General features: G+C 39.0%; 1 protein-coding gene across 1 annotated transcript; it reads left to right on the forward strand.

Moving 5' to 3' along the window:
* Window positions 1-499: 499 nt before the first annotated feature.
* On the forward strand, window positions 500-22,332 carry RTCB (RNA 2',3'-cyclic phosphate and 5'-OH ligase). The gene is made up of 12 exons (XM_039877859.1): window positions 500-693; window positions 3,555-3,633; window positions 4,711-4,778; window positions 5,919-6,018; window positions 8,047-8,203; window positions 9,072-9,228; window positions 10,222-10,381; window positions 11,685-11,860; window positions 12,360-12,548; window positions 13,229-13,339; window positions 15,523-15,642; window positions 19,039-22,332. Exons 1-12 carry the CDS (start codon window positions 601-603, stop codon window positions 19,144-19,146), a joined length of 1,518 nt encoding a protein of 505 aa, XP_039733793.1. The 5' UTR covers window positions 500-600; the 3' UTR covers window positions 19,147-22,332.
* The last annotated feature ends 2,988 nt before the right edge of the window (window positions 22,333-25,320 follow it).

Here is a 25,320-nt window from a genome sequence, read left to right on the forward strand (position 1 = left end):
CATTTTGGAGCACACATCTAGTCATAATAGGTGCCCCCATGAGTGTTTGTTGAAATATATGATAAACAGTCATGTGTCATTCTTTGGGATGCTGTTTTATGACAGGCAAGTTATTCAAGGTATATCCACAAACTCATTCTGAAACATTACAAATGTTCAGTTGTGTTATTTATTTAAACACGTTCATCTTTCTCAGCTGCAGACATCTTTCCCTCCTCGCTGCTGGGAATGAAATCCAAGCTGATTTATTCATTAGAGCAGCCGGACCTGACCCAGAGTCATGCGTTTTTCTGTGCTACAAAGCACTTCCATAACTAGATCATACTGAAAACTAGAGACTTTAGCTAGCTCAGCTTTAGCGTAGAAGAAAATGACTAGTAAATGTCCAAAAAGGTGAACACTAGAGGGCAGTCTAACTTAACTGAGAGAAACGCGGTTGCTGCGACGAGTTTCGAGCCTCGACGCTTGCCGTCACCCATCCTGCCACGGGGCCGACCGCGTCTGCGCGTTGAGTTTCCGGAAGGTGGTGCTTCGGCAAACGGGACATCGCGGCCGCTGCTTTTCAAAGCGGATCCGGGAGTTGCTACTGTTGTCGCCGCCATGAGTCGCAACTACAACGATGAGCTGCAGTTCCTGGAAAAGATCAATAAAAACTGCTGGAGAATCAAGAAAGGCTTCGTGCCCAACATGCAGGTGAGGCGAAGGAGCAGGACCCAGTAGTGGGGCTTTCCTGTCTGGGGACCCGCGGCGCCTCCCTGCCAACCCGGCCAGGCCTCCTCGCCCTTCCGACCTAGCAGAGGGCCTCCCACCCACCCTCTGGCCTCAGGGACTGCCTAACGCGCCGGCCCTATCTCCCCTCAGGAGACCGCCCCAAATCACATGGACAAGCAAAGTGGATTATGGCTAGGGAATCCAAGTAAATAGGAAGCTGGCGTTTGTAAACCGTTTTCACACATAAGTCTCATAAGCGCACTGTAAGTTGTGTTGCGTTCCTGAGCTTCAGAGACGTTAGTTGTTTTTTACAAGGTGGCACAGCCAGTCAGGGGTAGAGTTGCCGGGACTGGAACTCAGTTCCTCTGAGTCATGCTGGTCGTTTAAGTGACCTTTACAGACCTGTGTTTGCTGAACTAAGTTTTCAGCATTCACTGTTCCGTGTTGGTTTTTAATAAGACGGTTTTGTTACTCGCAACAGCCTAGAAAGTTCACAGGGCACAAATTGTTTTCAATATTCACTTCTCAAAGATCCTTGAGGAACGGGCTTCCTCTACCCACCTAATAAGAAGCTCAACCAGGACTCGATGTCCAGTTAACTTCTTTCTGTGACAGGATGATGTATTCTCTATGGAGACTTAAGAGTCTAATCAGAGAGTTGGAAAGCCTGGGCTGCCTATATCTCTCAGGCTTCATCGCCATTTGTGACTACTATTCTCCATTAAAGTAAAGAAATAAGGCATTTGTGAAGTTTTGGTGCATATGTTGTTAAATGGCTTTTGAAATCCTTTAATGGGCCGTGTAAGTGCACTGAAGGTTTGTGATCTTGTGTCTTTGCAAAAGTTCTTGATAGCTGCTCCACCCTTTTAATCAATGTCAAAACTTACAGTCTCCCCAATGAGTAAATCACTTAGCTAGACACTGAGGGGAGAAAAAGCCCATAGTCTTAAAACTACTTTTTGCTGTTTTCCACTTGGCAGTTTTCTATGTATGGAATCTCATTACCTGAATGAAGAAGTAGAAAGTGAAAATCACCATGCCCTGATCATTGTAAAGAGATGGTACACTGTCATTGTCTGGCAACAATTTGGGTTTAACTTTTGATGCACACACTGCTGCTCATTCTAAGAGCAAGTCTAATTTTGCTAGGCAGTTCTGATTTAACCATTTATGCAATACTTGACTACCACCTATCCCTTGAGAATGGTGAGTTGACATCTTGATACATTGCTCTTAAAGTTACCGACCGCTATGCCAAGCTTAAATTGTGTTCCAGTCCTCATGAGAATCATGAATTTTATACAAATAATTTTCTGCTTACATAGTCTCCATTCCTCCCCTAAGACCCATTTGCTGCACTAAAAATTCCTGTTCCCTAAAACACTCCCTTCCCATCTTTATGTCATCTTTGCTTTCAGCTCCTAAATGTGCTGCTGTTCCAGTGATGTGCCTTGTCTTTAAAGAGCCAACTCAAAATGTGAACAAAAAGTGAGCAGCAACGTCCCCCAGCTCCCTAACCATGGAGCTACTTCATCAGATTCTTCAGTAGCACTGTGTACTTACTTCTGTTACAGCTCTTGTCTCACTGCATTCTTAATTGGCTTGTCTGGGCCTCATCCTAGACTGTAAGCTCCTCAAGCAGGATCTTGCATATTCTTGCATATCTCCCTAGTGACCAGTATAGTGCCTGACACATAATCATTAAATGTTTGGGGAATTAATAAATGTGACCCTTAGAAATTGTACTGGATATGTTTTCCATCAACTAGCATTGTTATTCATGCAGACGTGAGTTGCAGAAATCATCAAATTAGAGAAGTTTACTTATCCGGATGATTAAGTATTAAATCTTTGGTTTTATATTACTGGGCAGTTCCTTCGTAATATTTGATCTCCGATAAAAATGTTCTGGCCTTTGGAAGTACATAATTGTGTCTTTCATTGCCTTTAGTGTGCCCCTATTGTCAAAATTCTTCATATTCTTAAGATTATATAGATTATAGAACTGAGCACACAGCTAGCTAATAGCTGCATGTTAAATTGTTTTTACTCAGTATTTACGTAAGTAGATTTGTAAATCAGCATAGGACACAATAAAGTGTGATGTGCTATTATCTTAAGCACAGGAAAAGTACACTAAAGTAAGATGACTGCAGTTTTATGTTTAGAATTTGAAATTTTGATTTTTAATCCATTGATGTTTTAGAGGCACTAAGGCACTGAGACCTTTTGGCACTAGTATGAAAGTTTTATTCACATATACAAAAAATATTTTACCTGTTAAAATCTCAAATGTGGCTTTGAGAGTAGGAGAATAAAAACAATTTGCAAACATTTCAAAATACATTTTTAACATAGACAGTTGACCCTTAAACAACACAAGTTTGAACTGCATGGGTCTACTTAATATGTGGATTTTTTTTCAATAAGTACTATAAATTTATGTTCTCATTAATAACATTTTCTTTAGCTTATTCTATAATAACAATACAGTATGTAACATACAGTATATAATACACAAAACGTATCAATTGACTGTTCATGTTATCAGTAAGGTTTCTAGTCAACAGTTAAGCTTTAGGGGAATCAAAAATTATACTCTGATTTTTAACTGGGGCGGGATGTTGGTCGGCACCTTTAACCTGTGTTGTTCAAGGGTCAACTGTATTTAAAGTTGGGAACATCTTGTAGCTTTTGATAGGAATTTTTCTGCTTGTTCAAGGAAATGTGAAATTGTTCTCTAAAGAGTAAAGCAGAATGAGTGTTACATCCGGTATTGTCTTCTACCCAGTGCCTATACATCATGTACATGTGCTCAAATGTACGTTTTCCTTTGGTACCAGGTTGAAGGAGTTTTCTATGTGAATGATGCTCTGGAAAAATTAATGTTTGAGGAATTAAGGAATGCCTGTCGAGGTGGCGGTAAGTACATTAGAATTTTACATGTGGCAGTATAAGTAGTGTCTTCCTATAGCCCCCCTCCCCCAAAAAAAAAAGATCATTCAGATAAAATTTTGTCAAGAAATGACCAGGACTTGAGATGAGACCAAAAAACTGTTACATATTTGTGATTATGTTGTTAGCTACCTGGCCCTGTAGAACCCATTTGGAGCAGGGTGGACCTGGTTGGTTTAAAAGCTAACCTTGGATAATAAGAGCTACCTCGTGTAATTCTTAGAGTAATTCTAAGAGAAAGCTACTATCACCATTTTACAGATGTGTAAGTCAAGGTTCAGGGAGGTTAAGTAATTTTAATTTGTCCATGGTTGCACAACTTCTTGGTTACTCAGAAATGCCCAATTCCAAAATCAGTGTTCTTAACCAGTACACTGATTAGCCTCACTGGACTTCAGTTTTCTCATCTCTAAAAGAGTTTATTACACTTATCTTGCAGGACTGCAGCAAGATTTAGAGATAAATATATAAAACTCTACTCTAAAGCTCTAATGATGACAGTGGAATTGAAATCAGTTTTAACTCTTTTATTTTCTGGATCAACAAAATAAATCCTAATCCACCTCCCTGCCAAGATATGCTGAGTTGTCTGAAATGACCCAGCAACCAAGTGATAGAGCTGGGACTAGAACCCTTAGTTTCCTGACTCAATTCAGTGTTTTCCCAGCTCTTCCACATTGCCCTTCTCTGTCACTAGAATAAAAACTAGTGTTGATTTTTTTTTTTTGATAAGTACATTTTTTTGTATTGCCAACGTAACATATAATCGTTATGTTTTACATCTCCCAGCACATTTGCAGGCAACCCTCACACAGAACATTGATGGCGTGTTTGTAATTCGTCCGGTTGCCCTCACTGCCTTTCTGAGCATGTGCTGCCTTCTTGGGGATGCTCCCTTCATGCTTCCATTTCAAACATCCTTTTATGCTTTGTTTTAACAGTCCTAATCACTCCCCCTTTACGTAATGCATTCTAGAAATATATGAACATACTTACTAAAAATCAAATGTGCCCTCTTTTCTAATAATGAATTTTTAACTTCAGGTGTCGGCGGCTTCCTGCCTGCCATGAAACAAATTGGCAATGTGGCAGCCCTGCCTGGGATTGTTCATGTGAGTCCACGTTCAGAGCTTTAATCAGTTGTATTTCTCTTAGTCTGAAAGTTTGTTGAATGGATGACTGGCCATGCCTAACTGATAGTGGTGTCATTTAGACAGTGACCTTTGAACATCTGGAAATAACTGTGAGACTTAAAGATAATTGGGCCTGAATAACATCCGAGGTTCTGGTTGCCTTTGGCTAGAATCTGTAAGTGTTGGAGAACCTTTGATGTAGTTTTTAATGTGTTCTTGTTTCTTTGTCATTATATATCATTATTCCTGGGTTAGTGTACCACCATTGTCATTTTCACTATGGCCCCACTCCAGAGGATGATTGGAGAAGGAATGGAAAAGTTTAAGGGTTGGGACTGAGGAGAGGGAGACGGTATAGCTACTCTGAACATGACCGAAAAGGGCTAGTGGCGACAACAGGGAGAAAACTAGGTGGTACAAGTGGGTTCCCGCTGTAGCCTAACGTTACAACTCCGCCATTAGAGGTAAACATTAAAATGAATCCCCTCTGCAGACATCTTTTTGAGGTCTTCATGCCAGTTACTATCCTGGGCATTTGGAGGGGGGAAATGAAAAGACATGCCTTATGCATATGAAGAACTCACAAGTGTCTAGGTATCTCCATATAGCCTCACTGTGTTTGATCTGCATTCCTCCTGAGTCAGGATCCTTTCCTAGACCCCAGATGTAGAAAGTGTACAGTGTTCATATCATCAAGTCCATTACATTTGTCTGCGATGGCTTAAACACTGAAGATAGGTATAAATCAGATATTGCTCTGCCTTTAACCTGACATGACCATGATTTTTCAAAGTTTGTCTTTAGATGGCTTTAAAATGTAATAATACACTAAAGTTAGTATGTGGTCCTCCTGTGTCATGTTATGATGAGGCTCTTCTGTTTTAGGATTCCTTAATGGTCAGACTTTATAAGAAAGATTTTTCCTCCACTATTTTAACTTTATGGTTAGGAGTTTTTACACCTAATTTTCACCAGTAGAGACTATTCCATGAGACTAGAATCTTGATTTGGGTAAAGCTTTAGCCCGCAGACTATCAGGTCCATCAGGTATCAGGTCCATCAGGCAACCAGAATGCAAGATTAAGAAAGCTGTATTTTCATTTTCTTATTCTCTTTCAGCGATCTATTGGGCTTCCTGATGTCCATTCAGGTTATGGGTTTGCTATTGGGAATATGGCAGCCTTTGATATGAATGACCCTGAAGCAGTGGTGTCCCCAGGTAAGGTCACTGTGCACATCTGCTCTCAATGTAGCATAGCCTTTGGGAACAACAGCCTGGCTTCTTGTGTGTGCATCTCATGGTCTCATCACATTCTGTCATTTCTTTTCCTCTCATTTACTGAGGAACACTCAGAGGCTGTTTAAACATCAAGTATATTTATTGTGAATTGTTTAGGCTCTTACTGTATACCAGGCATTATTCAGACTATAAAACAAACTGAAACACTTCCCTGGCAAATTATGTGTCTTCTTTATGTCCCAGTTATCTGTTCGGCAAGTTGGAACTAATAGTGCTACACTCTGCATAGCATTATTATGAGGATTAAATGAGTTCAGCTGCGTCAAATACTCAGAACAGCGCTGCGCACATAGGAAGTACTCCGTGTTTGCTTTCATTGTCATCATATTATTTACCTCCAGTGGTGTATGTCTTCTGTGAGGTGCTTTCACTGGAAATATTTCACATCAGAAGTAATATCTTTGCTTTCAGAGTCTGAGAAAAAAATGAAGTTTAAATTACATCTTTAGAGTTCTGCCTCTGGCAATGGTGAACAGGGTTGTTGCAGACTATTCTCCTGCTGAGAATAACAAGAAAGGCTGAATAAATTGTTTCTTTAAATCTGTTTGAAAGCAGCGGAAAGCTTAAGGCAGTAAGAACTTGTGAGGCTGCGATCAGGAGAAAAAGAAAAGTGCGATTACATGAACCCAGCATTTAGCACTGTTTTTCTTGAGGTGATGGCAGATTTCCGTCAGTAAGGCTATAGATGATATGAACAATACAGTTAACACACTTGACACTAGACCCATACATGCATGGTTCCATGTACACACACATTGTAGAGCATCCAAGAACTGTAGATTGTGCACATTCTTTTTGAGTGCACACAGAACATTTACCAGAACTGTAGATTGTACACATTCTTTTTGAGTGCACACAGAACATTTACCAGAATCGACCATGTGCTGAGCCAGAAAGCAGATCTCAGATTTCAAAGCATTGAAAACATAGAGCAGCAGTTCTCAAAATTTTTGCCCTTAAAAAACCTTGACAGTTGATCTCAAAGGCTTTTAGCAATGTTTACCTTACTAGATATTAAAACTGAGACATTTTTAAAGCAATAATACACAAATACATGTTTCATTTTTAATCAGAGCAAACATGTTATCACATGTCATGTAGCCTTTGCAAAACTTCACTGTACACTCGAGAGAATAAGTTTAAAAGGCTGATAAAGTCTTAGCATTATTATACATATAGTCTTATAGACCTGAAAGGATCTCTGGACCACACTTTAAAACCACTGATATAGAGGATATTATCTTTCCACAGTGGAGTTAAGTTAGAAGTCATTAACAACAACAAAAACTATAAAAACCCATCTTATATTTATAAAATAAGAAAGATGTGTTTAACCCAGGGGTCAAAAAAATCATAATGGAGATACAAAATAATATCAAAAAATACATATGTCTAAAAATTGTGGGTTGCTGTTAATGGCTTACTTGGATAGCAGTATTGTAGCTTTAAACATAAATGAGAAAAGAAGGATGAAATAGCAGTGATCTAAGCATCCATCTCAGAAAGTTAAAGAACATCAAATCAAAAACCCAAAAAAAGGCAGAAAGATGGAATTAAGAGCAAAATTAATAAAAAATATATATATATATACAGTAAAAAGGATTAGCAGAGCCAAGAGTTGGTTCTTTGAAATGACTGATAGAATTCATAAACCCCCAACAAAAGTGACCCAGAAAAAAAGAGAAGCACGTAATTCACATTTTAATCTCTGGTCTAGATGTTACTCGTTCATTACTGTCTTCCTAGCCCACAAAGTACCTTTAGTATGTTAAATTGTTTTGGTGCCAACAGATTTTACCCACAGAGAACCACTTTGTTGTATACTATAAAACAATTATCTTTTAAAAGAATGGCTATTAAACCCTGTATCAGTGGTGGGAAACCACAGGTAACAGTGCCCAACTACCTGTTTTGCTAATATTTGAGTAATTTTTCTCTATTTTGTAGGTGGTGTCGGATTTGACATCAACTGCGGGGTCCGTTTGCTGAGAACCAATTTAGATGAAGGTGATGTCCAGCCTGTGAAGGAGCAACTTGCCCAAGCTATGTTTGATCACATCCCTGTTGGGGTGGGATCAAAAGGTGTCATCCCCATGAATGCCAAGTAAGAACCCAAGTTTCCAATAAATGGAGAAATAATAACTACAACACTCTCAGTCATTTCCTTTGTAGGCCTCTTAGAAGATGGGGATTGTTCAGTCACTTTTCAGGAAGTGATAATAAATTGATTTTTTTGAGTATGAGCTCCATCCTGCTTTGAAAAGCATACCTGAAACATATAAATTCTAATCGTCTTTATAGATATTTTAGATAGGAATTTTATCCTAATAAGTAAGTTTGACATGGGCTATAGCAGGGATGGAACATCGAACATTGTAATTTCTCCTGGTAGTGTTTTAGAAGAGGGCCAGACCTTATATGAAGATCGAAGCTTTTTCCTTCTAGGGGTTTAATGTGTGTGCACCTCAGCTTCAAAATGCAGGTGCAACAAAGCTACATAGTACTTCTATGAAGATAGGAATAGAGCTTAAAATTTAACCTGTATCACCTGAGAATATTTAGATAGCTTTATTATTTGACCGAAAGTGGGTAACTGGTAAAGTTAATGGTAGATAGTGGTATCTGATTATGATTATAAATTTTCTTTGGCCGCTTAATCACCACCTTATAGAATTTAGGGTCAGAGAGGCAAATGTAAATAAGATTTGTAAAATACAAGGGGTTGTACACATGTCAAGAGGAACTATAATCATCTCTGAAATGGCATTTACTGTTTTATATTGCAGTTATTTATGTAACTACTTTTCAAAGAACTAGAGTTACTGAGATCATAAACTTTGTATTTAGCTCAATGCCTGGTACACAGGTGATGTCATTACAGGTAGTGTTTCCTCTGCCCTTTGAGATGTAGTCATCCTTAGGTTTTGATCTGCCTTGGCTGCGAAATGACTGGCACCTTATTACTCACTCAGAGACTTGGAAGAGGCCTTGGAGATGGGTGTGGACTGGTCCCTAAGAGAAGGTTACGCCTGGGCTGAAGACAAGGAGCACTGTGAGGAGTATGGAAGGATGCTGCAAGCTGACCCCAATAAGGTCTCTGCGAGGGCTAAAAAGAGAGGCCTTCCTCAGGTAACACTCACTTCGAAGGGGCTCTATGTTCATTCTTTTAATATATTTTGTTTTTGCTGGGGGACAGGGAGAAATCTGTTTTCTGCGTAGCAAATATGTAGCCACAGGTTTTTTCACAGTATATCAGAACAAACACAAATTCGCTTGTTTCTCCTTTATTCTTACTCTTTTAAAAAAACTGTTGGTAGCTTTTTGCTTATGTTCATGAGATAAAACAAGATGCCATGAATTAGAAGTAGATGGGAGAAAAATGGGATATGCTTATAAGGCTTAAATGTATGCCAAAATTGCATACGTACATACTTTGACAATCTAAGATTTGGCTGGAAGTTTTCTGTTGTGTAAGGTGAAAAGAGATACCTTGTCAGTTCCTGGTATCCATGAGATAAGAATATCCCAGATGTTTGAAATTTGCTAATTTCGATGGCTTTGCCATTAAAGCACTGTGACCTTGGGCAAGTCTCTTTTGCCTATCTGGGTCTTGTTTTCTCATCTGAAAATTGAGATAGTTAAAGCTAGGCGAGCTCCAGTTATTAGCTCCAATTAAGGGATATGTTTTTTCAGTGATGGATAATGGTAGGTATCAGTGAACTCATAGATGTTTCAAAAATCATTTGAACTTGGACCTTGTGTAAGAGTCAGCATTCACCAAAGTTTATCCCAAAATTCGACCCTTCTCCCAATGATGAAGAAAATGTCCTATGAGCTGCTTAATGGTCTGAGTTTCAGTTTATGAAGTTTTTAATATGTCTGTACTTCAACCAAATAATGATAACAGTAAACTACAGGAGCTGCTCTACATTATTTTTATTGTGTAAAATATTGCTTTTGTAGCCTTATGAAGCATTTCTTAATCTTAGAAAAATTTTTGTTAAAGTTATTAGTGTGGTTATTTTTTTATTGTTATTGTTGGTTTTTTGCTTTCTTGCCATGTAAATTGATTTTTTTAAATTGGTACAGAAGCTATTTTATCAGAAATTTCCGTATTTGCAGTTGGGGACCCTGGGAGCAGGTAACCACTACGCAGAAATCCAGGTTGTGGATGAGATTTTCAATGAGTATGCTGCCAAGAAAATGGGCATTGATCATAAAGGACAGGTGTGTGTGATGATCCACAGTGGAAGCAGAGGCTTGGGCCACCAAGTAGCCACAGGTATATTTTTTGGCTTGGTGCTAAAATCCACATTTTATGGGGAACCATATAGAGATTTAAGAGAGAAAGCTCTGGAACTATACTGTATAGGTTTTTGCCCTGGTTCTCCTAGAGAGCAGTGTGACCTTGAACAAATTAAGTTTACTAGGCCTTAACTTTCTCGCCTGAAAAAAATGGGAATAATAACTATTTCATATGGCATTGTCATAGATTAAATGAAATAATATGTGTAAAGTGTTTATGTCAGTGCCTGACACTTAGTACGTACTCAGTAAGTACTCAGTAAATATTGGCTCCAGTTATTTTGTTTACTCTTACAGATTACTATTATTACTATCTGACCAAGAAAGCGAGAAAGACCTGAAGTTGTGAGATTATGTTGTAGACATTAATTCAGCAAATATGTCTTAGACACCTATACTGCAAGATTAGTTGTTAGTTGATAGTGGATTCAGTGATAAAAATAGGCAAGGACTCTGCCCTCACAGTCTCCTGAAAGAGATGTGATGTTCATTAAAAAGAAAAGGTAAAGACCAGGTAATGCTTGATAAAATATAGAAGAGACTAAATAAAGTGATTAGGAAAAAGATTTCAAGATTTCAGAAGTGGCTTCATGGACACATAACGTTTGCAGTTTGGACAGTCATACACAAAGGACATTATGACCAAAAGACAGCATGAACAAAAGCAGGGAAATAGTAGGACGATCCATTTGGATGATTTGTAGGATGTGTGAAAGTATTTACAAATACACAAAGCCATAGAGACATATGGAAATTATTATAAACTTTAAATTGCATATAATTCATTTTTTTATATACATTTCATCCTATGGGAATTTAATAGTTTGTGTCAGTTTGACCCATTAGAATATTTCATCTAGCAAATACATGGAGCATGGACTAGTATTTCTGAACTTTCTTCTGAGTACTTTTTTACATTCTGTCTTAGATTTGATTTTCCTACAGAAGGCCTAGCAACTTTTATCTAGCTCTTTTACATTGTCACTGAAAATTATTTTTAAAAACCATGATGATGATAAAATGTATTTTACTACCTCTGTTCTTATTCATTCACGTGCCAGGAAAGGAGTAACTAAGACCATGTTGTTGCTGTTTGTGCAACACATCTCATCCCCTTAAAAGCTCCTGGCGGACAGGTGCTGTCTTTATAGCCTCTATCGCCCCTGTCACACAGCTCTAACAGAAGATTCTCAATGAACATACCTTGACCAAGCAAGTAGATAAGTCTAAATTATAAAGAGAAAGCTTGCTGATTTGGACTTGTTGCCCTCATGTTCCAGATGCCCTAGTTGCTATGGAAAAAGCCATGAAGAGAGACAAGATTATAGTCAATGACCGTCAGTTGGCTTGTGCTCGAATCGCTTCCCCAGAGGGTCAGGACTACCTGAAGGGGATGGCGGCGGCTGGGAACTACGCCTGGGTCAACCGATCTTCCATGACCTTCTTAACCCGTCAGGTACAGTTGCAGCTGCTCTTGGTTCTTCACATGAAGCTAAGCCCTTCGAAGCAGTGTAGTCTAATCAAAGCCTGTAGAATTTGGTCTCGGATCATTGTTTAATAAATCTTCAAAATATTGGCAGAGTGTCCAAGCTTTTGATACCTCCTTGAACTAAATATGCAGACTGTCAGGCGTGGGGAATGAAGGAAGAGAGAAGCCAAAATTATTCCTGGGATTTTCCTTGAGTTGCAGAGAGAATAGACATGCTGTTCACTGAGATTCAGAAGGCTGTGGAAGAAGCCGTTCTGAAGGGTGGGCTCAAGAGTAGCCATGGAATTTATGGAACGGAATTTCTCTGTGGTCTGAAAGATAGATTTTTGTCCTTTATATGAAGAATAATAATACTGCTATTTTTGAACTCTTAAATCCCTCACTCCCTTCAAGAGCAGACTAACTGAAATCAATAAGTTCTGAGGAGCTGGTTCTGGCTGGTTTTAAGTTAAGCTTTTTCTCTCAGGCTTTCGCCAAGGTCTTCAACACAACCCCTGATGACCTGGACCTGCACGTGATCTATGATGTTTCTCACAACATTGCCAAAGTGGAGCAGCATGTGGTGGACGGAAAGGAGCGGACACTGCTGGTGCACAGGAAGGGGTCCACCCGCGCTTTCCCGCCTCACCACCCGCTCATTGCTGTGGACTACCAGGTATGTCCTAAGCCACTGTGGCTTTAAGCAGTGGGGGCATGATTCAGAGAGTTCTAAGTAGGGGTGAATTTTAAACAGGAAAGCTGCAGTCGTGAAAAGAAAGTAATCTGTCATTCATGGGAACGGTGCCTTCTTCTCTGAAGCAGCGACTTCCCCAGCGTCTGTGCTTGCAGCGTGCCGTCTGAAAAGTGCTACATGGAGAATATTTTACTCCATTAAGATGATTTAAGATTATCTTTTTAAGGCCTTTGAATGATTGGAAGATTTAGATTAAATTCAGTCTGTTTCATTCTTCTTATCCTTTTGGTGTCGGCTGTGATAGAATTAGAAAGACCTTTGACCTCCCATTTCATAGGTGAAGAAACAGAAACCTGGAGAGAACAGCTGCCTACACAGGGGCGTTCTTCCTATAACACTTCCCTGCACGTTCGAAATTTGCTCTGCTCTTACATTCAGGCCGCCTTCTGCTGCCTTCCTGGTCCTTATATTTTCATTCCCTTCTTCCCTCCCTTCTCAATTATCAAAGGATCAAAACAATATCTTATTATAGTTATGAGAGTAATACATTTAGAGGCTCAGGTTTTCCCACAGTCCTTCAGTGCAAGAGGAAATATAAACCTGAGGCATAAAAAATTCATGCTTTTCAGAATTTTAACATGTTTGATTTGTGTCATCCTCAGCTCACTGGACAACCAGTGCTCATTGGTGGCACCATGGGAACCTGTAGTTATGTTCTTACTGGCACTGAGCAGGGCATGACTGAGACCTTTGGAACAACCTGTCACGGAGCGGTAAGGAAAACAGACTTACTTCAATTTAGTCATTATTTTGCATTTCAACAGGTAAACATACTTGATTGAGTATTAACAAAGTTGAGCTTTGAGTCTGTCTTCTATCTGAATATATTCCCATAATATGTACTGTCTGTCCAGTGAGGTCATCTGGTATCTACGTTAGCGGGGTTATTGTCAGGCCAGGGACTGTTTCTCATCTCTACAAGTCCACAAAATCCAAACAGGAATAATCACTCTGGCATAACTGATATAACTTTAACTGATGCAGATTTACATTAGAACTTATCTTACTCAGTGGACCTACTCATCTGCATGGTTTGCTCTTTACTGGATGGGCCCACTCAAGATTTGGGGAATGCGCCCTATTTGCAGATCAGAACCCATGTGTAGAATGCATAGCTATTTGAACATACTGCTTTTTTCCTAAGCCAGGAGTTGCTAAACTTTTTCTGTAAAATGCCAGACAGTAAATAATTCAGGCTTTTTTGGGCCATACGGTCTCTGTAGCAGCTATTTCATTGTACTGAAAAAGTAGCCATAAACAATATATAAACAAATGGGCATTGCTGTGTTCCTATGAAACTTTATTTCAACAAACAAGTGTTGGCAAGGATGTGGAGAAAAGGGAACCCTCATGCACTGTTGGTGAGATTGCAAAATGGTGTAGCTGCTGTGGAAAACAATCTGGAGATTCCTCAAAAAATTAAAAATAGAACTACTGTATGATCTAACAACTCCACTTCTGGGTATTTATCCAAAGAAATCCAAAACACTAACTCGAAAAGATACATGCATACCTATGTTTATTGCACTGTTATTTGTAATAGCCAAGATATGGAAGCAACTTAAGTGCCCTTCAATAGATGATTGGTTAAAGAATAAGTACATATATACAATGGAATATTACTTGGCCATAAAAAAAATGAAGGAAATCTTACCACTTGCAACAACACTGGTAGACCTAGAGGGTATTATGCCAAGCGAAATAAGTCAGAGAAAGACAAATACCATATGTTTTTATTTATATTTGGAATCTAAAGAACAAAATTAATGAAGAAACAACAGAAACAGATTCATAGGTACAGAGAACAAACTGATGGCTGCTGGATGGGAGGGGTTTGTGGGGCGGAGTAGAAAACGTGAAGAGATTAAGAAGTGCAAATTGGTAGTTAGAAAACAGTAACAGGGATGTAAAGTACAGCTTGGGGAATATAGTCAGTAACACTGTAGTAACTGTATGGTGCCACATTGCTACTAGACTAGTTACGGGGTCACTTGTCAGGGAGATCATGAATTATATAAATGTCTAACCACTATGCTGTACACCTGAAACCGATATAAAATAATATTGAACATCAATTTTAATTGAAAAAAATTTTTTTTAACTTTATCTACAAAAAAAGGTGTGGGAGATCAGATATGGTCCACAGACCAGTTTGCCAAACCCTGCTCTAAGCCATCAGAGCGCTTAGCTAGTGAGGGAGTGGAAAGTAGAAACTATCCAGAATACCTTCTCATAGGACATACCCTCACAAATATATTTTAATTCTACCTTTTTCTCTGATCCTTTCACATTTCCAACTACCTCCCAACTACTGATTTTAGCCCAGTGATCGAAATTAGTGTAACTTCCCCCCCCCAACACACACACCCATTAACAATGTCGGGGGGCATTTTTGATTGTCACAATGGGGGAGGGGTGTTTTGCCACTGGCATCTAATGGGTAGAGGCCAAAGATGCAGCAAAACATCCTGAAATGTACAGGACAGTCCCCACCATAAAGAATTATCCGGTCCAAAATGTCAGTACTGAGGTTAAGAAACTATTCTAAATCACAAAAAGGACAAGGTTTTTGTGATGGCAGACATACTGTTTACAATTTAAAATTAATGTATGTTGAATTGATAATAGTAATTAGAAACACAACACTAAATCTTTAAGTACTAAATGCTTTGTATAGATTGAAATTTGTTTTCCAAAAGAATATGATAAGGTTCGTAATAAAAGGTACATAATAAGGTTGATAAAATAGAAAAAGATGTCTTTTAACTCCTTTTTTTAGTTTAAAAAGAAGTCAAGGAAATGGCATATAATCCTAAAGCTTTAAATAATTTCTGGGATTGCACATAAATTGTAGCTCAGAATTTATAAAGTGAAGTTCTTTCCTTTCCCAATCTAGGGCCGTGCATTGTCCCGAGCAAAATCTCGACGTAATTTAGATTTCCAGGATGTCTTAGACAAATTGGCAGATATGGGAATTGCAATTCGTGTTGCCTCACCAAAACTGGTTATGGAAGAGGTAAGTGAAATTTTTGTAAGTATTCAGCATAAAACTTTATGATTTATGCCAGTGCACAGAGGTAGTAATTTTTGACACTACAAATAGAGATTACGTTTACTTGTTTGTTTTAATAACCTCAGGTACAGTCGATCATTGTCTTCCATTTCGTTTGGAGATTAATTATAAGCCAAGTCCTTAAGAATGATTTTTACCTTTCATGTATAGTCTCTGTCTACATGTTAAGCTTTAAAAATAGTTTGAGGTCGCTCATTTTTACCTTTCTTTTACACAACTGTACACTTAACCTTTAAATTTGAAAGCAGATTTGAAAAAGCAGGGGGAAAATGTTTGAGGAAACAGTTTTGTTTGATTCAAAAGGGAGCAAAGATTTTGTTTAAATTATATATATGTGTATATATAATATGTATGTATATATATACATTTACATTAAAAGCAGCATAACTTTTTAAAAGTTTAAGAGGAGAGAAAAATAGTCATCCAGAAACTCAGTGTCCTAACACAACTGTTATCTCTTTTTGTAGGATACTTATTGCCATTTTTTCCCCTAAATGCTTTCTTCAAAACTAGTTAAAATCATTGTTTATAAACATCTTATGGTCCGTTTTTGAATCTAGCATATTATATTGTTTGTGTCACTTTTTATGATTGTTGAATAGTCTACCAGCTAAATACCATAAGTTTCTGCCCATATTGGACATTTAAGTAGCTTCCAAATTTTTGATACTATAAGTTATAATGAGTGTCTTTATGCATGAAGCTTTTTCGCAGATGTTTTAATAATTAGAATGAAATCCCAAAAGTAGAATTACTGAGTCAAAGAGAGTATGACAAAGCCTTGTTTGCTAATAACCATTAATTTTACCCTGATTTTAAGAATAATGTGCATTTAATTAAGAGGTTTTAGAAAATACAAAGAAGAAAACAGAAAATATCCAGAATTCCACCAACCAGAGATAACCATTGTTAACATTTGGAATATGTTTTACTTGCATGTTTTCAAATATTTTTTTATTCACTCATTCAGCTAACACATATTATTAAATATCTGCTATAGTTGGGTACTGTTCTAGGTGCTAGGGATACTGCCGTGAACAAAACTAACATAAATCCCTTCTTTGTGAAACTTACCAAATCGTAAGATGTACAGTGTGTTAGATAATAAGTGCTACAAAACAAAAATGGGAAGGGGGATAGGCAGAGACTGGGAGTGGATGCAGTTTTAAACAGGGTGTAGTAAGGTGATATTTGAAGAGCTGAAGGGAATGAGAGAACGGGCTGTGGATATCCAGAGTAAGCTTTCTAGGCAGAGAGAATAGCAAGCACAAAAATCCTCAGGCAAGATTATGCTTGGATATTCAAGAAACCACAAAGAGGCTGTGGCAAGAGCAAGCAAGAGGGAGATTAAGTCAGAGAGCTAGGGGGTGCCAGATTATGTGGGTCCTTGTTTTTACCTTTACAAAAAGTTTTGCTCTTATTCCGAGTGGGATGATGGGAAGACATTGGAGAATTTAGAACTGAAGAATAACAATCTGACTAATGTGTCTGCGTGCTGATAAGAAGAACCTAAAAGAGGAATTAAGGATGCAGACAAGAAGTGAGGAATAACTGAAGCAGTGTCCTTGAGTAGATGAGAGGAGATGGGATCTGGCGTACAAGTAGATGGGGCTGGCCTTTGCTAGGAGCTCAGACAGTTCATCCTTAATAAAAGGAAAGAAGGTATGAATGCAGATAGTCAGGAAAGAAGATATGGTGAGAGAGTTTATGTTCTGGTTGTTTCTGGGGTTTTTTGCCCGCCTTCCTCCTCTCCCCACCCCCACCCCCCCCCAGTGTACTAGGAAGTAGGGCCAGCAAGAGTGAGGGTGCAGGAGAAAGTATGAAATAATCATTTAAGAAAGAAAAGAGTAATTGGCCTAGTGAAATTTAGATAATTGCCAGGACCACACCAAGGGCCCACTTGAGCTAAATTCAGTGGTTGAGTGTTGACAGCTACATTCAGATGTATAGGCGCAGGTATGAAATGGATGTTGAGTTTTTTTTAACCAAAGTTGCAAGTACGACGCACTAAAAGAGAAGCGGGGTTGTTGAGGGTGTTGCAGAGGAATTGTAGGTCTCATGGGATTAAAGCATTTTGGACATAGACCACAAGGGGGAGTGAGCTGGAAACCAGGCTTGAAACTGAGATTATGAAAGAGTTTAATTGTTGGTAGTGACGATTTCTGGAGTATGACCCTGGGAGTGAATGCCTAGGTAAGCATTGAAGGAGCAGAAATCAAGGAACTAAGAGGCCAAGGTACTGGCCTGGACATTGAAATCACTCAGAAGTAAAGAATGACAATGAGTCAGGAGCTAGAAATCGTCATGTAATGATGAGGAGTGATACAGACTCTAGCAGGTAGTTGCAACAAGAAGAGGTCATAGGTGGTATAAATGATGACTGCAAGATTCAAAACTGGGAGGTGTTTAGGGAGGAAGGACAGGGAATGGTCTTGAAAGAACTATGAAGAGCAAGGACACCTGTTCCACTTCTCAGCCTAATGGCTGGACGCAGTTTGAGAGAGAAAACAGCTGTCACTTCAGAAAGTTGGAGGCAGTAGTAACATCCTCAGGGGAGATCCATGCTTCAGCAAGGACAGGAAGGTGAAGGGAATATTTAAAGAAGAGTGAGAGGATATTGCACTTGACTCAGTGGAAGGAGTTTCAGAGTCCACAGTGGAAAAAAGTCTCAGAAATTAGAAGAGAAAGGAGATGGGCCAGAAAGGGGTATGTACAGAGCCATGTGGGAAAAAGTCTGGGAGGCCTAAGCTTCCTGTGTTGACCTGAATGGGAATAAAGGGTATGTGTGATGAGATTCAGTCTATGGTAGCAAGGTGGCGAGAAATTCATGGAAGTAAATTTGTGTGTGTATATATATATACAGATACACATATAGTGTTAGTTATATATATGAGTTTAATAACTTTCCATTATTGTGAAGGTAACACATGTTTATTCCAGGAATTTTGACAATTGTAGAAATCTGTAAGGAAAGAAAATCAAAATTGCCAATAACTCCAACCATCCAAGGATAATTACCACTAACAGGATGGTTTGGTGCATTTCCTTCCAACTGGTGTATATCACGTTTATTGCTTTTCTTAGTTATACAAGTGAAAAATGTTCTTTAGGGAAATTTTGAGAAATACAGAAAAAATATAAAACAAGATAAGGGTGTTTATTTTACTACTCCCTTACCAACACTGAAGTTAATCATCTTTTTAATCTTTGCTTGTTCAATAGGGGGACAAAATCTCAGTGTTGTTTTGATGTGAATATCTTTTATTATAACTGAAGTTTAATGCTTTTAAAGGTCCCATTTTAAGTAGACTTTTACAATGTTGAACTGCACCCCCGCAGGCTCCTGAGTCCTATAAGAATGTGACGGATGTGGTGAACACCTGCCATGATGCTGGAATCAGCAAGAAGGCCATTAAACTGAGACCAATTGCCGTTATCAAAGGATAGGATGCTGACTGTGGCCACCAGACACCACCGACCCTCACTGAGGTAGAAGTGGACTGAAATGCTTTTCGGACATCAGACTCAAGAGACCCGACAGGTTCCAAGGCTTGTGTCTGTGGCTGCCCATTCCAAAATGGCTGACAGAAGGCTGCTGCTTCAGGGGCCAGGGTTGTGCCATTACCTTCAGGGAGGAGTCACGTTGCCCCCATTTGGGAACAGATGTGATCTTCCTCCCTGGTAGTCCCACAGATTTTTAGGGAAATCTAGGCGGGTGGGGATAGGTCAGGAAACTGCCTTACTGAGTCATACAAGTCTTTATCTTAATCATCAGAATGGACTTCTCAACACCTAGCTCTCGCTACATCCTGAGAGGTGTCATGAAGAACATTCTATTAAATAAGAAGGTTTTGGAATATTTTCTTGCTGCTCTCCTTTTGTCACTTTGTTTATTCATCCACCATCTATCCCGTTTTCCTGCACTGAGCAAAACCCTAAATAGCACTCTTAGTACCTACGGGGTCATTTCAGGATATTAGATGAATGCATAATGGGACATATAAAGGAGGGAATATGTGGAAGTGTAGGAATAGGGACCCAAAAGATAAAATAATTTTTCATAGACTTGCTACCTTTCTCTTTCTAAATGTGAGGCAGAGTTTTGACTTACCTGCAAAATGGCATCAGCTAGTATCTGTCATTAATTAGGCCTGGTCTGGAAAACTTTTGTTGAATAACAATTTGCACGGCAGCAGCAGAGAGCCACGCATAACACTGAATATCTTTACATTGGTGATCAAATTATTATGAAAGCAGTAAATGACCACATCTGTTAATGGTTGTTGTGCTGACAGATTGACTGGTCTTGTGTGACCTCATTAGATTTCATGTTATATACTGTGACACCTCAAAGATGTTAAATAATATGGGTTATTAAGGCCTTGGTTGAGTCCAAATAGCCAGTATATAATAGAAAAATAGAAAAATTTAATAAAGTTTCAATATGTTCTTTATATTTGGGGCTTAATAATTTATAGCTTAGGACAGTTAGTATCTATACTTGAATCACTTTGGACAGCGTTGCTATTTTCTGATTTTCTCCCAAGGTGCTTTCAGAGACTCACCCTAAAAAATATTCTTTCCTAAAACTTATCCCTCAACTTAACTCCCCATTGGAGTATCTTCTAGATGCTATTTGGAAGGCTGGAGAAAAGCAGACTTCCTCTGAAAAGTGTATGATACGAAATAACAGCATGTCTTTAATCTGAGCACTCAGTAACTTAAAATACTTTTGATGGTAGAGTTTGAACGTTATCAATAAATAAGTTAGGAATCTTAGCACAATAATTGTAGGTCATTTATACCTTCAGATCAGACCAGTGACTGTTGTACACAAATGACTTAAGGATACAAGTTACCAGTGAACGCTGGAGGGCGTTTAGAGATGAGAAAGAGGCTTCTGGCAGGTGCTAGATTCTGTGGAGATGGGTCAACACTGGCGTGTCTGTGTAGGCACCCTCTCACTGAGCTTGCCTGATGACTAATTCAAAGCAGTGTCCCAAAACTAACTGACGTCAGTGCAAGAAATGCTGCAGATCAACTTTATTAGATGTCTTGAAAGTTACTCTTCAGAGAGGTGAGGAGGAGAAATAAAGAAAATGAATGGTTTATGCAGTGGCATTTCTGCTGTCTAAGCGTTTCTATGTGTAGCATTTCCAGTGAAGTTGGCCCTATTAATGATCATAGAAGTGGTTAATATTTTGAGTTCAAAAAGAAAGGTGCAAACATTATTTTCCTTGTTCTAAAGATATTTTCCAATTTGAGACAAAAAGCCACTTTAAAATAAATGTTCAAATGAAGCTGAAGTAACCAGCTGTTTTTATTGCCTGGAGTAAAAATACATGTGCACAGCTGGGACTGCCCTTTGATAAGGCACCGTCTGCTTCTCTCAGGTATGAAGACGAGTCTTAATACTGTGCACATCTTGATCCCTTTTTCAGGCATCTAAAGTCAGTCGGTTTATAATTAATATTCTCAAAAGCACTGACATTCACACACTGATAATAGGCTGTATCATTCAATTATCAGCATATGGTTAGGAAACCCAATTCATGAGACAAAAAAATATGAACACTCATTTTCCAACTTTGTGAATATTTCATGGAGCAACAAGGAAGTGAAGATTTAAATATTGAATAAAATTTTCCAGATCTTAAGACTTGCCCACGTTGATCTTCATATAACCTTTGAAAACTTGAGCACAAGATAACGTTTTTTAGCTTCTTCTATTTTTTCTGCTTAAGATATCATTTTTTTCTTCATGTTCATCTTGAAGTATTTCTCTTATTTATGAAAATTGCTTGTTAGCATCATCTGTATGACAGAAACATTTACAGCTCTGTGCCTGATACTCCAATGCCCAATCACAGCCCATTCTGTCCTTATTTCTTACTTATGTTCTTATTTTTGCATCTGTTCCAGTGCTAAACTATATGGGAATTTCATGTTGTCCAGAGAGCAAGTTGTGTGCTATTAATTATCAGTCAGGCACCTTGGAGTATGCCAAGTCCTTATGCCAGATTCTGATCTTTAAAAGCTCTTGCTCTAAAACTACCATCTGAAACACCAGAGATCCAAGACGATTATGTTATAAGGGAGTCGTGCTACAGAGAAGTGAATGGTGATTTCGATTGTAACTTGCAGATAGGTAGTAAATGAATGAAGTGCCAAGCATTAGATAATGACATTTAACATGACCAATGGTGGGAGTAGTGTTATCTGGTGTGAGGCAGAGAGGAACACAGCATCATCTCTGAGATGTTCCTGTTGAGAATATACGGCCTGAGTCTGGTCGTGAGCAAACATCAGATGGACCCAAATAAAGGGCCCTTCTACAGAATGAAGGCCTGTGCACTCAAAACGCAAGGAAATGAAAAGCCAAGGAAAGGCTGACAAACTGTTCCAGAGTCTGAACAAACATGACAACTGAAGGAAGGCAATACATATTCTTAGACAGGATCCTGGACCAAAAAGGAAAAACCGACATTGTTGGAACAGTTGGTGAAAATTGAATAGGATCTGTAAATGGGTCAGTAGTGATGTCAAGGTTGATTTCTTGATTTCTTGGTTATGCAGGGTAGTGTCCTTGTGTGATATTGTGATTATATAATAAATCTGTTTGGTCTTCATTTCGTTTCTGGCTCAGAGTTTCTAAAACCCTTGGAATTTCCTAAGTGGTAAGAAAGATAAAGGTGTCTTGTTATTCATAACAAGCCCCTTTCAGCTACACCTGAGTTTATGTTAATGAGGTGACTTTTGGAAAGCCCTTGAGGATGGGGTCTGGTGGCAGGAGAACCAACCATGTGATTAAGGGTTAGAACTTTCAGCTCCACCCTGACCTCCAGAGAGGAGAGAGGGCAGGAGATTGATGTCAATCACCAATTATCAGCGATTTAATCAATCGTTCCTAGGTAGCGAAGCCTCCATAAAAACCAGATGGACAGGGTTCCCAAAGCTTTCAGATTGATGAACCAGAACGCGTTTCTGTCCCCAGAGGGTGGTGTATCGCAAACTTCTAGGACAAAAGCTGCTGTGTTTTCAACCCTTCCAGGCCAACCCCTATGCATCTGATCCATCAGACTGTCGTTCATTCATATCCATTAATATCCTTTGTAATAAACCGGTGATCTAGTAAGTAAACAGTTCTGTGAGCTGCTCTAGCAAATTAATCAAGCCCGAGGAAAGGGTTATGGGAACCTCCAATTTATAGCCAGTCAGTTATAACCACAGGTAATGACTTGAACTTGGATTGGTGTCTGAAGTCTTGTGGGACTGAGCCCTTCACCTGTGGGATCCGAGGCTATCTCCAGGTCCATCGTGTCAGGATTGAGTTAAATTGTAGGACACCTAGTCAGTGTCCATTGAGAACTGAAGAACTGCTTGATGATGTTGCAGAAAACACACATTGGACCTTGTTTGGAAGCAGTGCATCCTGGGGCGCTTAAAGATGCAGAAAACAACTAATGATAATTAGTATTTTATTCAGAGTAGACAAAGGAGCAAATTCGGTAAAATATAAACAGTTGGGAAATGTGAGTAAATGGGGATATGGGAGTTCTCTATACTATTCTGGCAACTTTAAGTTTGAAATAATTTAAAAATAGATTGATAAATAGATAATTTTAAAAAAGAATGACATCTCATATACAAAGTATGGTAGGTCATTTGTCAACACAGCCACAATAATTTCTACTATTCTGGATGCCTCTTTGCAATGTGGTTTTGCAGTCTCTCCCATCAAAAAGTGGACTCTGTTTTCCTTCTCTTGATCTGCACTGGCCTTTTGACTTGCTTTGACCAAAATAATGCACATGCGTGACTCCTGAGCCTTTGGCCTCCAAAGGCCTGGCAGCCTCCAGGAGATTATCAGACCTTGAAGACGAAGGACCACATGGAGAGGGTCCATCATAGGCCATTCGGTAATTCCAATTATTTCTCAATTGTGAGACATAATGTAACTTTTGGAGTGGCTTGTTATGCATCAGAAAACTTAGCATGTTACTGTTTCCACCATTACACTTAAGGATTTAATCAACGTCAACTGACTTTATGTTGAATGGAATTTTTCCTGGGAGTAAACAGTAGTCGTATATCTCTGCAAAGCTATCCCTATCTTCCATTAGAGAATTAATTTACACAGATTAATAGCGATGATAGCACTTTCTAGTTTATAGAGATTTTAGACTGATGTAGCCTCATTTCACCTTTACCATGAGATGGAATAGGTGTCACTATTCTTAATTTTACAGATGAAGAAATAGGTTCAGAGAGGTCATGCCACTTGCCCAAGGAAACACAGCTAAAGTCAGGACCAGAATACAGGTCCTTAATATTTGGTCAGGGTAGAGTTGAAGTTGTGGGCCTTCTGTAGAAAATGCTTTGCTCTCCCTTCAGATGTCAAACCAGAATTATATAAGGAAGTGTTCTAATATTCTGACTCAACCTCGGTTGCTATCAATGCCAATGGGGCTTGAGGGGGGTCCCCTAAACAACCAGGGCCCTAAATGCACTTTATTCTACTTGTTCCTCATTTTTTTTAACATGGATATTGAGCTAGGAGTATGGTGACCATGGGTCTCAAAAAAGAAGAGCTCGCAGGGGAAACTTAATGCTGGTCTTCAAACATGTTTTTATGATTGACAGTTATCTAGTCATTTGAATCTGCACAGGGCTGCTTCAGAACAGTGTAAGAAGAGATGTTGGAAATAAGTGAAAAGTAATTGAATTACAAAAATCTTGGCTTTATTTTTATTCTTAGCATTATCACCACCTGAAACATTATTTATGCTTGTGTATTGACTCTTCCTAATATTACACTCCATGTGGGTAATCAGTAAATATTTACTGATTAATGACTGTTCGAATGGACAGATGGATAAAGACAAAGGAGACACAGTTTGCTATCACTCCTCCGTATAAATTACTTCACTCACCTCTCTAAGCTTCAGTTTCCTCATCTTTAAAACAGAACTGATATATAATAATACGTACTTCATAGGAATGTTACGAAGATCGGATGAGAGTAATACATGTAAGGGCCAGCCTGCTTTGTGGTAGGCCCTCAAGAAATATGGGCTGGTGGAGAATTTCTGTCCCTATTTTAAAAGAGAAGGGATATGCTTCTACCCTGTATGGTTTAATCCTTCATTTCTCTAAAACCCCCAGGGTTGAATCAGGTCATTTCCCAAGGCCCTTTCCAGTCCTAAAACACTGAGATAGGATTTCTTCTTCAGAGATTTTCCCTCTGTCAGGGAAATGAGAACTGTCTTCAGGAGCGGCCCCCTCAAGTCTTGCTCTGCAGGCAGAAACCAGTCTGGAGAGTTGTTGTATGTCCGGACACACCTCCTTCTGCAGCAGCTGGGGTTTCACTTTGGTTAATGACAATGAGTCACCCAACATGAAAAGGCCGCTGACAGATTTTCACCAAAGGACGCAGCTAAATAGCTGCGAAAGGATTAAAAACCAATCTCAACCCCCAGACAGCCTAGAGTCAAACACAACACAACTCAGCAATAATAATCAAAGAGCTGGAAATAGTTTTATGGGTTCCTGGGCCAGTAAAGAAAATACAAAGGAACTTTAGGCCCCCTGCCCTCTCTCAGCAGCCTGTCCGCCTGACAG

This window comes from Pteropus medius, unplaced genomic scaffold, assembly GCF_902729225.1.
Source record: "Pteropus medius unplaced genomic scaffold, Ma_sr-lr_union100, whole genome shotgun sequence".
Taxonomy (NCBI): domain Eukaryota; kingdom Metazoa; phylum Chordata; class Mammalia; order Chiroptera; family Pteropodidae; genus Pteropus; species Pteropus medius.

Bases quoted from the DNA above. Each gene is read 5' to 3' on its own strand.
- RTCB (XM_039877859.1), top strand. From the start codon at position 601: ATGAGTCGCAACTACAACGATGAGCTGCAGTTCCTGGAAAAGATCAAT. The intron at 694-3,554 runs GTGAGGCGAAGG...CTTTGGTACCAG, and splicing joins GCTTCGTGCCCAACATGCAG to GTTGAAGGAGTTTTCTATGT. The intron at 12,549-13,228 runs GTATGTCCTAAG...TGTCATCCTCAG, and splicing joins TCATTGCTGTGGACTACCAG to CTCACTGGACAACCAGTGCT.